The 15,358-nt window shown below is 46.5% G+C and overlaps 1 protein-coding gene across 1 annotated transcript; it reads right to left on the reverse strand.

The window, feature by feature from the left end:
- Window positions 1-1,713: 1,713 nt before the first annotated feature.
- On the reverse strand, window positions 1,714-15,123 carry LOC134573353 (uncharacterized). The gene is made up of 3 exons (XM_063433053.1): window positions 14,998-15,123; window positions 5,198-5,790; window positions 1,714-3,985 (listed from the first exon to the last, which is right to left on the reverse strand). Exons 1-3 carry the CDS (start codon window positions 15,052-15,054, stop codon window positions 3,706-3,708), a joined length of 930 nt encoding a protein of 309 aa, XP_063289123.1. The 5' UTR covers window positions 15,055-15,123; the 3' UTR covers window positions 1,714-3,705.
- Window positions 15,124-15,358: the final 235 nt, after the last annotated feature.

Below are 15,358 nucleotides of genomic sequence, written 5' to 3' on the forward strand. Positions count from 1 at the left end.
AGGTAGAGTGCTGTATGGGGGGGAGGCTGTGTTATTATAGGTAGAGGGCTGTATGGGGGGAGGCTGTGTTATTATAGGTAGAGTGCTGTATGGGGAGAGGCTGTGTTATTATAGGTAGAGGGCTGTATGGGGGAGAGGCTGTGTTATTATAGGTAGAGTGCTTTATGGGGGGAGGCTGTGTTATTATAGGTAGAGTGCTGTATGGGGGGGAGGCTGTGTTATTATAGGTAGAGTGCTGTATGGGGGGGGAGGCTGTGTTATTATAGGTAGAGTGCTATATGGGGGGAGGCTGTGTTATTATAGGTAGAGTGCTGTATGGGGGGATGCTGTGTTATTATAGGTAGAGGGCTGTATGGGGGAGAGGCTGTGTTATTATAGGTAGAGTGCTGTATGGGGGGAGGCTGTGTTATTATAGGTAGAGTGCTGTATGGGGGGAGGCTGTGTTATTATAGGTAGAGTGCTGTATGGGGGGGAGGCTGTGTTATTATAGGTAGAGTGCTGTATGGGGAGAGGCTGTGTTATTATAGGTAGAGTGCTGTATGGGGGAGGCTGTGTTATTATAGGTAGAGTGCTGTATGGGGGGAGGCTGTGTTATTATAGGTAGAGTGCTGTATGGGGGAGGCTGTGTTATTATAGGTAGAGTGCTGTATGGGGAGAGGCTGTATTATTATAGCTAAGGTGCTCTATGGGGGGCGGACAATAATGAGGTTGATTCCTGTTGTAAGAGGCAAGAACATGGGAAAACACCCTATTTTACTGAATTTTAATACGTCTTTCCTTGAAAAATCTATTTAACCAATTGGTTTAGAGTTACCTTTCACATATACCATCTGCCCCGTAACGGAAAAACTAATCTGAAGTGCTGGCCAGAGACTCAGAACTTTATATGCAGTAAAATGTACAATTGCTGGAGATATCTAGATAGTTGTATATAGTGCAGCAAGGTGTGCAGCTAAAGCAGAACATTAGATCACTGGTTGCAGAACATTATGCATTTGTATGCAGAGCAAAATGTATCACTATACAGAGCATTTCATGGAATTTGGTTAGGTCTTTTATAAAGAAATGTTCATGTGTGTGTTGCAGAGCGCTGTCTGTATGTGTGGTTAGAGAGCACTGTCTGTGTGTGTGTGGTTACAGAGCACTGTCTGTGTGTGTGTGGTTACAGAGCACTGTCTGTGTGTGTGTGGTTACAGAGCACTGTCTGTGTGTGCGTGGATATGGTTGCAAAGCGCTGTTTGTCTGTGTATGTGGTTATAGAGCGCTTTCTGTGTGTATGGTTACAGAGCGCTGTCTGTGTGTGTGTGGTTCTAGAGCGGTGTCTTTGTCTGTGTGTGTGGTTACAGAGCGCTGTCTGTGTGTGGTTAATGAGCACTGTCTGTGTGTGTGTTTATAGAGCGCTGTCTGTGTCTGTGTGTGGTTACAGAGCACTGTCTGTGTGTGTGGTTACAGAGCGCTGTCTGTGTGTGTGGTTACAGAGCGCTGTCTGTGTGTGTGTGGTTACAGAGCGCTGTCTGTGTGTGTGCTGTTACATAGCACTGTCTGTGTGTGTGGTTATAGAGAGCTGTCTCTGTCTATGTGTGTGGTTACAGAGCGCTGTCTGTGTGTGTGGTTATAGAGCGCTGTCTGTGCATGTGGTTATAGAGCGCTGTCTGTGCATGTGGTTATAGAGCGCTGTCTGTGCGTGTGTGGTTACAGAGCACTGTCTGTGTGTGTGTGGTTACAGAGCACTGTCTGTGTGTGTGGTTATGGAGTGCTGTCTGTGCGTGTGCGGTTGCAGAGCACTGTGTGTGTGGTTACAGAGTGCTGTCTGTGCGTGTGCGGTTGCAGAGCACTGTGTGTGTGGTTACAGAGTGCTGTCTATGTGTGTGCGGTTGCAGAGCACTGTCTGTGCGTGTGTGGTTACAGAGCACTGTCTGTGTGTGTGGTTATGGAGTGCTGTCTGTGCGTGTGCGGTTACAGAGCACTGTCTGTGCGTGTGGTTACAGAGCACTGTCTGTTTGTGTGGTTACAGAGCACTGTCTGTTTGTGTGGTTACAGAGCACTGTCTGTGTGTGTGTGTGGTTACAGAGCACTGTCTGTGTGTGTGTGCTTACAGAGTGCTGTCTGTGCGTGTGATGGAAAGATACATCATACGTCATCACACTATACATCTAGATTTATATTTTCCATGTCTCCTCCTTTCGTTTCAAAGTATTGATATGTGGATGTTGCATTAGAGTTATACAATAAAGTCTATGGCTTGCTTTGCTTTCTCAGTGAACTCAATGTAAAATGGAATCACCAAAGCCTTCTGTCTCTCTAACCTGCCTATTACCAGGAGCACTGTGTGTGTGCTTGCAGAGTGCTGTCTGTGTGTGTTTGCTTACAGAGTGCTGTCTGTGTGTGTGTGTGCTTACAGAGCGCTGTCTGTGTGTGTGTGTGCTTCCAGAGCGCTGTCTGTGTGTGGTTATAGAGCTCTGTCTGTGTGTGTGGGGTTGCAGAGCACTGTCAGTGTGTGTGGTTATAGAGAGCTGTCTGTGTGTGTGGTTACAGAGTGCGGTCTGTGTGTGGTGGGTGTTGTTTTCTATTTGTATTGTTACAGAGCAATGTCTGTGCATATTGTGGAGCGAATATTATAGTGTCACTCACAATACTAAGCATTTAAGACCCTTTATTTAAGGCAAAACTGCTTCCCGTTGCAGACAGTATTTGTATACATGTATGTATGTGTACAAAATGCGTGTGTGCACATGTATGCAATGTACATACAGCATATGTAGAAAACTAGCCACAATTTCACATCTTCTGAACCGCCCTGCGCCCCATCCCCTGATTCCCACAATTGCACAACGGTTAAAACATTGATTGGCCCCAACCAAAACTTACATTCTCCGTCTGTCACTACCCCAGATAGACTGAAATGGTATAGATACAGTAGGGAGGTACGAGTGACATATGGATACAGTAGGGAGGTACGAGTGATGTATAGATACAGTAATGAGGCAGAGTGATGTATAGATACAGAATGGAGGTATAGATACAGTATGGTGATGTATAGATACAGTATGGAGGTATAAGTGACGAATGGATACATTATGGAGGTACGAGTGACGTATGGATGCAGTATGAAGGTACAAGGGATGTATGGATACAGTATGGAGGTACGAGTGACGTATGGATACAGTATGGAGGTACGAGTGACGTATAGATACAGCAGGGAGGTACCAGTGAGGTATAGATACAGTAGGGAGGTATGATTGACGTATGGATACAGTAGGGAGGTACGAGTGATGTATGGATACAGTATGGAGGTACCAGTGAGGCATAGATACAGTAGGGAGGTATGATTGACGTATGGATACAGTAGGGAGGTACGAGTGATGTATGGATACAGTAGGGAGGTACCAGTGAGGCATAGATACAGTAGGGAGGTACCAGTGAGGCATAGATACAGTAGGGAGGTACCAGTGAGGCATAGATACAGTAGGGAGGTATAAGTTTCGAATGGATACATTATGGAGGTACGAGTGACGTATGGATACAGTAAGGAGGTAGAGTGATGTATAGATCCAGTATGGAGGTACGAGTGATGTATGGATACAGTAGGGAGGTACGAGTGACATATGGATACAGTATGGAGGTACGAATGATGTAATATAGAGTACGGGGTTATGCTTGAAGTATAGAAGCCATAGAGGAGTATATGGGTATGTATAGATACAGTTAGTCAGGGAGATATTTCAGGAGCCTTTCTGTCATCCTGTGTTCAGAAAAATGTTTCGGCTGAGTATCTAAATCCCCATCAATCCTCTTCCTGCGCAGCAGTCCATTGGTAGCATAGTCAGAATCCAGCTCATCGTCCAGTCGTTTCACACGAAGGAGGTTGGGAGACAGATCTCCTTTCATCTCATCATCAATGGCGCGGCGCATACGGCGATTGGAAGTGGGGGGCAGGCGCTGGGGCACTTCACTCATTGCAGAGAGGACACGAGTCATCAAATATCTGGAAAGATACATCATACGTCATCACACTGTACATCTAGATTTAGATTTTCCATGTCTCCTCCTTTCGTTTCATAGTATTGATATATGGATGTTGCATTAGAGTTATACAATAAAGTCTATGGCTTGCTTTGCTTTCTCAGTGAACTCAATGTAAAATGGAATCACCAAAGCCTTCTGTCTCTCTAACCTGCCTATTACCAGGACTGGGCAAACAACACCCCGTCCGATTCCAGGAGAGGGTAAAACGGCTTTCATTTCAGCATGTTTTACAGTAAGAGCTACAAAGTTCTGGAATTCAGTGTCTAGTAAGGCTGTGCTCTCAAAGGCAATGAATGTAAAGGGACTAAATGTTCTTTTACCCAGTTATCATGATATAAATATTATTCACAATAATGAGACATCAGATTGCCATTATGGAAGGTTTTAAGCAAAATTGGGAACGGTTTCTTAAGGGTTCTGCCAGTGTCCCGTGAATACTTTATCTTGATGGATTTAGTGACGGCTTTTATTAGCCCTGACTTGCCGTATTGCCTCTTCATTCAATTCTTCCTAAGCGTTTACTTTACTTAAAGGGAAACTATATAAACAAAGTTGTTTTTCTGGCACTATAGTTCCCTATAGTGCCCCCGTCCCTCCCCTTGGTGCAGAAGGGGTTATACAATGCTCTCCTATAGGAATTCGGGTGACGTTGGATGTCCTCATGAATAGTGGACTGAGGATGTCCAGCATTAGTTAGGCGATCAAAAGTCGCCTAACATCCCGGAAGTCCCTCTAGTGACGGTCTGGTAGATAGACACTTGAGGGGGAGTTAACCCATGAAGGTCGTTATTGCAGTTTATTAAAAGGTAATAATTACCTTTGCTGGTTTAAGGAACCTGGGACACTGCATCCAGACCACTTCAATAAGCTGATGTGTTCTGGGTGCCTAGAGTGTCCCTTTAAAGCAACCCTATTTTCTTACTTAGTATATAATTTTGAAATTTTTGGATAAGCTTTTCAGATGATCACATGCGTTTAGAAAATCTTGTAGAATAATTTATCTACACATTAAAGTCTATGGGAATATTTGTAGATAAAACATTTGAAAAGTTTTGTGTTCATCTGAAAAGCTTACCCCAAAACATTATTTTGAGGAGGACCTAATTTGGCATCTTTCCACTATCCTATCATCATTCTCGAATTAGGTAAATGGCTTAACTTCTTTCCTTACCGTAACATGTCCTCGTCCATGGGTACAGCTTCATCGTTGGGTTCTTCTGATTGCAAGCGAAGAGAGGGGCCCTCATATCCCCCATCCTGTCTGTAATGGCTCAGGGCCTGTGCCATCTGGCTCCTTGTAACCTGTGGTCTGATGGGGCCTAAACCTGTCTCATCGTAATCTTGGTAAGATCTTGGAAAATCACCATCAATCTTCATGGGTCCACGAGGTACCTGTTCAGAATATCCTCTGGCCTGATTGATTTGGTTCCACAAGTGCAGGAGGTTTGCCAGATACAAGGTTTCCTTATCTCTCCTGTGTCCTTCCTCAAGCAGTTGGTGGAGTGACAGGTTGTCCTGAGTGGGTTCCACTCTGTGCTGGCTCCCCATTCTCTCCAAAGCTTGAGCCAGCAGCTCTTCCTGTGGGTAGGCAGTTAGTAACCTGGCCAGCATTGCTTGATTCATGTCTGGGTAGAGGGGCTCATTTCGTGATGACTCAGGAGGCATATAGGACAGCATCTCAGGCTCAAAAGGTAAGTTGACAGGGAGACTCCTACGGAAGCGGTGTGAGATGCCAAGTTCATCTTGAGATATGCTTCCGAGGGGCTGAATTATAAAAGCAAAATAGAAATAGAAAATTAGACAATCTGAAGGTTCTATACACACACGTAGACTGGCCCTGACAATGAGCTATTCTATATACACTGAGTTATTTTACATTCCCCGAGACCGGCCCTGACGCAGAGTTTTTTATATACCACTGAAACCAGCCCTGACACTAAGCAGAGTCCTGACAATGAGTTATTCTATACATACTGTGACAGGCCCTGACACTGAAATATTCTATATTCACTGAGTTATTCTATACATACCGAGACCGGCCCTGACGCTGAGCTTTTCTATATACCACTTAGTTATTCTATATACCCCGAGACTGGCCCTAACACTGAGATATTCTATATTCACTGAGTTATTCTATATACCCCGCGACCGGCCCTAACACTGAGCCCAGTCCTGACAATAAGCCTTTCTATATACACTGAATTATTCTACATTCACCGATACTGGCCCTGACACTTAGTCCAATCCTGACAATGAGCTATTCTATACACACTGAATTATTCTGCATTCACCTACACTGGCCCTGACACTAAGCCCAATCCTGACAATGAGCTATTCTATACACACTGAGCTATTCTACATTCACCGATACTGGCCCTGATGCTGAGCTATTCTATACTCACTGAGTTATTCTATATACACCAAGACTGGCCCTGACCCTGAGCAATTCAAAATATACCCAGAGACCAGCCCAGACACTGAGCCCAGTCCTGACAATGAGCTACTCTATACACACTGAGCTATTCTATATACACCGAGACCGTCCCAGACACTGAGACCAGTTCTGACAATAAGCTATTCTATATTCTATATACACCAAGACCGTCCCTGACACTGAGCTATTCTATATACTCTGTGTCACGACTAGTAATGTGGTCCAGCACGCAGAAACTATGTAAACATATACATAAGTAAGAAAAGGAAAATAACAGGATAGAGCGTAAACCGGACCTTAGAATGGCCGGACTAATACGCTAGAGACAGAGAATGGTCAAAGGGAAAGCCGAGGTCAAGGAAGCCAGAAAATACTCAATACCGATAAAACAAGCCAAGTCAGGGAAACCAGAGATCAGAATAACCAGGGAAACGCCAAGGATCAGGATACCAGGAAATCAGAAACACGAAAACAGCACTTTCAGGAAACCAGGAAACTGAAACCACGACATGGCAAAGTACTGGGGTGAATTAGGGGTTTAAATACCCCTCTCTAAGCTATGATTGGTCAGAGGGCGACCTCTGACCCCAGAACGTGCGTGTGTCAGGATCGGGACAGGGATCCAACACGCAGAGTACAAACAGTAGCCAGATACGTATACCGGACCTTAGAATGGCCGGACTAACGTAAGTAGTACAGTATAGAATGGTCAAAGACAAGCCGAGGTCGAGGGTAACAGAAGACAGGTAAGCGAGAGACAAGCCGAATCAAGGGTAACAGAGATAAGCAGAGTAAGGTAAACAAGCCGGGTCAAAACAAAAAGGGATAATAGAATACACAAGCACTGAGTGACTAGAACAAGCTAGAACCACGACAGGGCAATGAGCTAATGAAAGAAGCTCTGTTAAATACCCTGTTCAGAGCAGTAACCACGCCTCCGAGGCGTCCTGATTGGTCCTGCAGCAATTGACTGACAGGTCGTTCCGGGGGAGTGTCCTGATGACTACTTCCTGCCTAGATGCTGTAAAAGGCAGTCACTCCCTCGCGGCCGGCCTAGCATGACCGGATAGACCGCGGGGAAGGGAGCCATCAGACCGTCTGGATGGAAGAACAGCTAAGTCTCTACCTCTTTCGGAGGTAGAGACCACAGGTACCCTGACAGCGTGTGCGTTGACGTCGTGACGTCACGCACACGTTAGTATCATTCTCGGGGGCGGGGCTATCCATAGACGCGACCACGTGGTCGGCGCCATATTGGATTCAGGCGTGATGCCCGGAAGAACTACGTGCGCGGTTCCCGGCTCGCCGACAAGCAGGTAAGCTTGTGTAGTCGGTGCGGTCGTGCCGGTCGGGCACGGCCGTGAGGCTCGGCGGGCCGGTGACCGCAACACTCTGAGACCGTCCCTGACACCAAGCTATTCTATATACTCTGAGACCGTCCCTGACACTGAGTTATTCTATATACGCTAAGTCTGGCCATGAGATTGAGCTATCCTATACGCTCTGAGACCGTCCCTGACACGGAGTTATTCTGTATACACTGAGATTGAGCTATTCTATTCTATACACACTAAGACCGAGACCGACCCTGACACTGAGCTATTCTATATACACTGAGACCGGCCCTGACTCCGAGCTAATCTATATACACTGAGACCGACCCTGACAATGAGCTAATCTATATACACTGAGACCGACCCTGACACTGAGCTAATCTTTGTACACGGAGACCGACCCCGACACTGAGCTATTCTATATACACTGAGACCGACCCTGACACTGAGTTATTCTATATACACTGAGACCAACCCAGACACTGAGCTATTCTATATACACTGAGACCGGCCCTGACTTCAAGCTATTCTATATACACAGAAACCAGCCCTGACACTGAGCTATTCTATATACACTGATCATTTCCCTTGCAGATTCACACTTATGTTGCAAGTTGCCAACGTTCTATTTGATTGGTGTGAACATTCCAAGGGGCACTGGGGAGGTCCTCATTTGGGAACCGAACGAGGTGGGAAGCAATCCATGAATGTTCCCCCTGGACGGCGTTCATGTATCGAACAGGCCGCCACCCAGGGGAGGCACTAGCCGAGGCTTCTATTGCGGTTTGTGTTTTTGATACCCCATTACGAGGTGCGAACGTTCTAAACCAACATTCTAAATAAGTTGTCAGGGTGGTCCCGTTCGGGATACTCAGATATATATATCGTGTAGGCCCTCCCGAACAGGGAACAGGCACATTCATACGAAAAGTACAGGGAAATAGACGGAACATAACATAGCAATTGATGAACAGGCAGCGGTCCCGCCACAGAGACCGGCCCTGACACTGAGCTATTCTATATACACTGAGACCGACCCTGACACTGAGCTATTTTATTTACAGAGACCGGCCATGACATCGAGCTATTCTATATACACTGAGACCGGCCCTGACATCGAGCTATTCTACAAACATTGAGACCGCTCTTGACAAAGAGCTATTCTGTTATTATTATTACTATTACTACTGGTATTTATATAGTGCCAGCATATTCCGTAGCACTTTACAATATTATTAAAGAGATTTAACAATAAATGAGACAATTACAAAAACTTACAGGATGGATACAATAGGTTGAAGAGGATACAGTCTATAGGAGGTGGGGCATAAAACCCATCAGAACAGGAGGTAGCTGTGACGAGACCAATCTCGCCACATTGCATTGGAGGAGCCTGGTTGCCCGCCTCTTGCCCTGTGACTATGGACCCTGGGAGATTTGGCCCATTCAATTCAGTATGATAGGAGTTATGTATTTTTGTATCTTTCTGTGTTTTACTGGTAACATGTGCTCAATGGAGTCTGCCTCTATCCCTGGATATAATTGGATTATTTTCCCCATTGTCTCCAGGATAGAGGGCTCTGTAAAACCGGTTTGGGCCAGATAGACATGCTGCCAGCCAGGCCCCAAAATATACTTTACTAACTTCTGAACCCCTGGTCTGATTCATGCCATGTTTTGATATTTTGTTCCCCTGAATGGATTGATTGTGAATATATAATTTTTATGTGAATGTGATGTATATTTTAGAAGTTATGAATATGCTGTAAAAACTGTATTTTTCCTGCCTGTGATAAATTGCATTAACCCATTGTGTTCAGTAATTATATCACAGGCAGAGGGGAGGATTTTATGTGTTTGTGCTGGGTGTGTTTTATGTTTTACTGTACGGGATTGGTTACATGTTGTCCCTCCCTGTGTGATGTCCCCTTGCATGGGGACTTGCATAAAAGTCTGTAAGTGTTAATTAAAACAGACCACTGCTTGACCCTCAACACGGAGCCTTGTCTCGTTCTTGGGGGGATTTACTGTATGCTGTTAGAGACTGATTGTCAGGAGTGTAAGCCGCTTGGGAGCTTTTCCTGTTCATCTGCTAGCAGCTATTAGTGAGGTTCCAGTTTGGAGTGCTATTTTGTATCCAGTTTGAGAGTTTGGGGTTCTGCAGTAGCTGTGCCTGTATCTCTGGAAGGGAAAGATCTACTAAACGGCGGTTTAACCCTTTTATGCCTGGGGGTGCCGTTACAGTAGCAATCAAACATGTTGGAGTGAAGCAGAGCTGGAGGAGAGAATAGAGTGTTGCACTTCTGGAGAGAGCAAGGGACAGGTGTATAAGGTAGAGGTTACTCTGGGAGGCTAAAAGTTTGAGGAACTTTTTAAATGATTGAAGACTAGTGGAGAGTCTGATGGGGGTATTCCAAAGGAAAGGAGCCACCAGCGAGAAGTCCTGCAAGTGTGAGTTGGCTGTACGGGTGTGAGCAGCAGACAGGAGAAGGTCATAGGCAGAGCGGAAAGACCAAGAAGGGGCATACCTGCAGATCAGTGAAGAAATATAGGAGGGGCTAGAATTGGTCGGTGCTTTATAGATGTGGATTAGTGTAGCGGAATGAACCTTGGACTGTCACCCTTATTCCTGCTATGGGCTGTCCGTAGATTTCCCCCCCCTGTTATTTCCTATATTTTGTGCTCCTAGTCCCTGGTTCATCTTGTTCTTTCCCCTGTTCGTCTGGCTGTTCGGTAAAATAGCAGCCACCCCATCTATTAACAACGTCTTGTTCGACAACCGAACAAATTACCGAACGCCAGACCACCCATATGTGGAGTGTGCCGCTCGTTAACCCCAGAAACCTCTGTTCACACCTCCAACCGCAATAACCTGAACATTCCAAGCGGTCGGCTGGGTGGGCGTCGTTCGTATGTGCGAACACGTGGCGGCGGCCATCTTTAGTCGCGAACAGAGACAGCGGTATTTGGTCGTTGAGTGCATGGAACTAAAATTGGACACTCGTTGGCACAAACACCACTGGGACTTCCATCCTCCGTTATGTTTGTGGGGATTCAGACAAACAGAGTGATGTTCGGGCGGAGCAAACTCCCGAACAAGATACCCAGAATAATGTCTGTGGCGAAACCAACTTCGCCACTGTGAACTGGAGAAGCCTGGTTGCTAGCCTCCTGCCCTGCGACTATGGCCCCTGGACATATTGCACTGTAAAAACTATATTTGGGCATGTAATAGTTTATATTACTGCTACTGGGCCTTTAAGGGCCATCCGTGGACCTATTGGGACTTTTTGGGATACTGTCCCTTTAAGACTGTGGAGCATATTCCAGTATACTGCCTTTAATATTACATATGTATTTATGTGTTGAGTTTAACCTGGGATATGTATGCAGCATTCCTCTGATTGTTCGGTAGAATCACTCCCTTCAGTATATTGAGTGAAACTACCGAACAACTAGACCACCCAGGAATGAGTGTGCATCCAATTACCGGTTGCAACAATGTTGCAAACGGGTAATTGGCAATCAGTGTAATGTATTCTTTGTCCTCTGGGTGGCCGCCATTCGGGAAACGAACACGTGGCGGCGGCCATCTTAAACTACCGAACAGCGGTGTTTTGCCGTCGAGTGTCTGGAACTAAAATCGGACACTCGACTAGGCAAACACCGCTGAGACCTCCATACTTCCAGAAATTCGTATAGAAACTACCGAATGGCCCGCCGTTCGGTAGAAAGAACCCCACAAACAAGGGAATTCATTCAAACCCTCTCCAGGCTCTATAACACAGGCAATTCGCCTGTTTCTATTCCCTTGTTTGTGACCGACCGCAGGGCCAAAATGCATGGAACTGTTTTCGGATACTTTACCCATGCGGTCGGTCAATACTTTAAAGTCCCATAACTCCCGAACCGTTTATCCGAATGGGCTGATTTTAACGTATGTTGTTCCTCCAGACTAGGGCTATCTGGAGATATTGGATTTGTGGATGTACCCCAAGTATTTAGGGTACATCCAAAACTTGGGTAAAACTATGTCCATGTTAATTGTGTTAACAGATATGTTGGAGGGAGGAGATGTGTGGGTTGTACCTTAAACTGGATTGGTGTACTGTAAACCCCTCCCTTGCATGGGAGAATCTCATATAAGCCTGTGTGTGAATAAATCAGTGTTGTTGCTGTTTAACCCTGAAGCTGGAGTGTGTCTCTTTCTTGGGGGAAAGGGGACTGTATGCCGACTGCCAGGAGTGTAAGCTGTTTGTATTGCTTTTCCTGTTCGGCTGCTTCCAGGGTTCGTGTGTCTGCTGTTCGAGAGTTGGTGAATCCGTGCAGTTTGGGAGTTCGGGAACTTGGTGCTTATAGTAGCTGCTGGTCTATCTAAAGGGGATTATCGCCTAAACGGATTTTTCCCCTTTTATGCTGAAACGGTCCGTTACAATGTCTGCACGAACAAGTTCATGCCTGGTGTTTCGTATATTTAAAACTCCCGAAAGAGACCGACCGCACAGCCTAATTTCATGGAACCTTTTTGGGCAGGCACCTCGTGTGCGGTCGGTCTAAACTCTACCCCGGTGGCGTTTCGGCTGCATTCGTGGGATCTGAGCACTTTTAGGATTTATTGGACGCTCAGATGCGGGCTATGTTTTTAAGGTGGAATCTACAGGATTTGGTAACAGACTGGATGTGAGGCTCAAATGTGAGGCCAGAATCAAGTATGATGCCAAGACAGTGAGCTTGCAACGATGGACTGATGTGGGTACCAGTCACTTGAAGGGAGAGCGAAAGAGGGGGTCAGTATTAGGAGGAGGAAAGACAAGGAGCTCAGTTTTAGAGAGACTGACTTTCAGAAAGCTGGAGGACATCCAGTCACAGATGGAAGAAAGTCAACCAGTGACAAGTTGCAGGACGGCAGGAGAGAGGTCCGGGGAGGAGAGGTATATCTGAGTGTTATCGGCGTACAGGTGGTAGTGGAATCCAAATGAGGTAATAAGTTTACCAAGAGAGGCAGTATGAAGAGAAAATAAAAATATACACATCGAGCTATTCTATATACACAGAGACCGCCCTGAAATTGTTGTCCAGATTCTATAACTGCATTCCTTTTAAGACTATTACATCTCAGTCAATAAGCTGCTCTCAGCTGCCACAACCAGAATGTTCTTTTTGAGACAATTATACATGTGAGGCCCAGCAGGGCGTTCTCAGTTGTTGTCGCAGAATATAATCCAAAGACATACGAAGCCTATAGAACAGTGGGATCTCCATGAGCCTCTTATCCAGAAAATGATCTGCGTAATGTGTGTATGTAGGGGGAGAGGTAAGGAGTATACAGTCAATTGTTTTAATATTTATTGGGGTCAGCTTGAAATGTTATAGCAGGACCAGTGACTAGGTAGAAATAGAAAATACAGAATAATTACACAGTACTCCTAATACACAGATACCCCCAGTCTGGATACTCAAATGCCTCAGTTCCACTTCTCCTAATACACAGACCCCTCTTGATAATGATACCGGATACAATACAGAGATAATTCCTTCTACTACAGAAATAAAATTCGCCAACATACCAAAAACAAGCCGGATAGTCAGGTAACTGCATGATCACTGGGGGAGAGAGGGAATGGGGAGGAGGGGAGGTGAGGGGATGGGGAGAGAGAGAGAAGAAAGATTGGATTTAAAAAAAGAGAAGGACATGAAGGAGAGGAGAGAATAAGAAGATGTAAAAGAGGAAAAGGAATGATAGAGAGATGAAGAGATGGAGGGAAAAACATGGAGGGATGGAATGGGGGAGAGAAACATGGAGGGATGGAATGGTGGGAGAAACGTGATGGGATGGAATGGGGGGAAAACGTGATGGGATGGAATGGGGGAGAAACATGGAGGGATGGAATGGGGGAGAGAAAGATGGCAGGATGTAATGGGGGAGAGAAAGATGGAGGGATGGAATGGGGGGAGAAACATAGAGGGATGGAATGGGGGAGAGAAACATGGAAGGATGGAATGGGGGAGAAACATGGGGGGATGGAATGGGGGAGAGAAACATGGAAGGATGGAATGGGGGGAGAAACATGGGGGGAGAGAAACATGGATGGATGGAATGGGGGAGAGAAACATGGAGGGATGGAAAGGGGGAGAAACATGGAGGGATGGAATGGGGAGAGAAACATGGAAGGATGGAATGGGGGAGAAACATGGGGGGATGGAATGGGGGAGAGAAACATGGAAGGATGGAATGGGGGAGAGAAACATGGAAGGATGGAATGGGGGAGAAACATGGGGGGAGAGAAACATGGATGGATGGAATGGGGGAGAGAAACATGGAAGGATGGAAGGGGGGGAGAAACATGGAGGGATGGAATGGGGGAGAGAAACATGGAAGGATGGAATGGGGGGAGAAACATGGGGGAGAAAAACATGGATGGATGGAATGGGTAGAGAAACATGGAGGGATGGAATGGGGGGAGAGAAACCTGGTGGGATGGAATGGGGGGAGAGAAACATGGTGGGATGGAATGGGGGAGAAACATGGAGGGAGAAAAAGATGGAGGGATGGAATGGGGGAGTGAAACGTGGAGGGATGGAATGGGGGAGAGAAACATGGAGGGATGGAATGGGGGAGAGAAACATGGAGGGATGGAATGGGGGAGAGAAACATGGAGGGATGGAATGGGGAAGAGAAACATGGAGGGATGGAATGGGGGAGAGAAACATGGAGGGATGGAATGGGGGGAGAAAAACATGGAGGGATGGAATGGGGGAGAGAAGCATGGAGGGATGTAATGGGGGAGAGAAGCATGGAGGGATGGAATGGGGGGAGAAACGTGGAGTGATGGCATGGGGTGTAAGAGAAAATGTGGAATGTATGTGAGTGGGGGGTAAGAGGGGATGGGGGATGGATGGGAGTGGGGGTTAAGAGCATGGGGGATGGATGGGAGTGGGGGGTATAAGGGAATGGGGGATGGATGGATGGGAGTGGGGGGGGTAAGAGAGAATGGGGGATGGATGGATGGGAGTAGGAGTAAAAGATTGGGGGATGGATGGGAGTGGGGATAAGAGAGAATGGGGGATGGATGGGAGTGGGGGTAAGAGAGAATGGGGGATGGATGGGAGTGGGGGTAAGAGAGAATAGGGGATGGATGGGAGTGGGGGTAAGAGAGAATAGGGGATGGATGGGAGTGGGGGGTAAGCTGGACAGACACTGACCTTGGCGATGGAATTGCAGACAGTTAGAGCCACGAACAGCACACAAGGGCCCTTCATCCTGAGAGAATGAGGCTGCCCTGATACTACTGCAAGCGAAAGCAGAGAGAGACAGTGCTGCGAGGAGGAGGAGGAGGAGGAGGAGGAGGGAGCCCACCCCTGCTAATACAAAGATACCCCCTCCCCATACTGCATAGCAACAGCATCCCTCCTAATACACAGATACCCCCTGCTAATACAAAGATACCCCCTCCCCATACTGCATAGCAACAGCATCCCTCCTAATACACAGATACCCCCTCCCCATACTGCATAGCAACAGCATCCCTCCTAATACACAGATACCCCCTCCCCATACTGCATA

The sequence above is a fragment of the Pelobates fuscus genome, chromosome 9, assembly GCF_036172605.1.
Source record: "Pelobates fuscus isolate aPelFus1 chromosome 9, aPelFus1.pri, whole genome shotgun sequence".
Lineage (NCBI taxonomy): Eukaryota > Metazoa > Chordata > Amphibia > Anura > Pelobatidae > Pelobates > Pelobates fuscus.

Bases quoted from the DNA above. Each gene is read 5' to 3' on its own strand.
- LOC134573353 (XM_063433053.1), bottom strand. From the start codon at position 15,054: ATGAAGGGCCCTTGTGTGCTGTTCGTGGCTCTAACTGTCTGCAATTCC. The intron at 5,791-14,997 runs GTCAGTGTCTGT...TTTATAATTCAG, and splicing joins TCTGCAATTCCATCGCCAAG to CCCCTCGGAAGCATATCTCA. The intron at 3,986-5,197 runs GTAAGGAAAGAA...GTATCTTTCCAG, and splicing joins ATGGACGAGGACATGTTACG to ATATTTGATGACTCGTGTCC.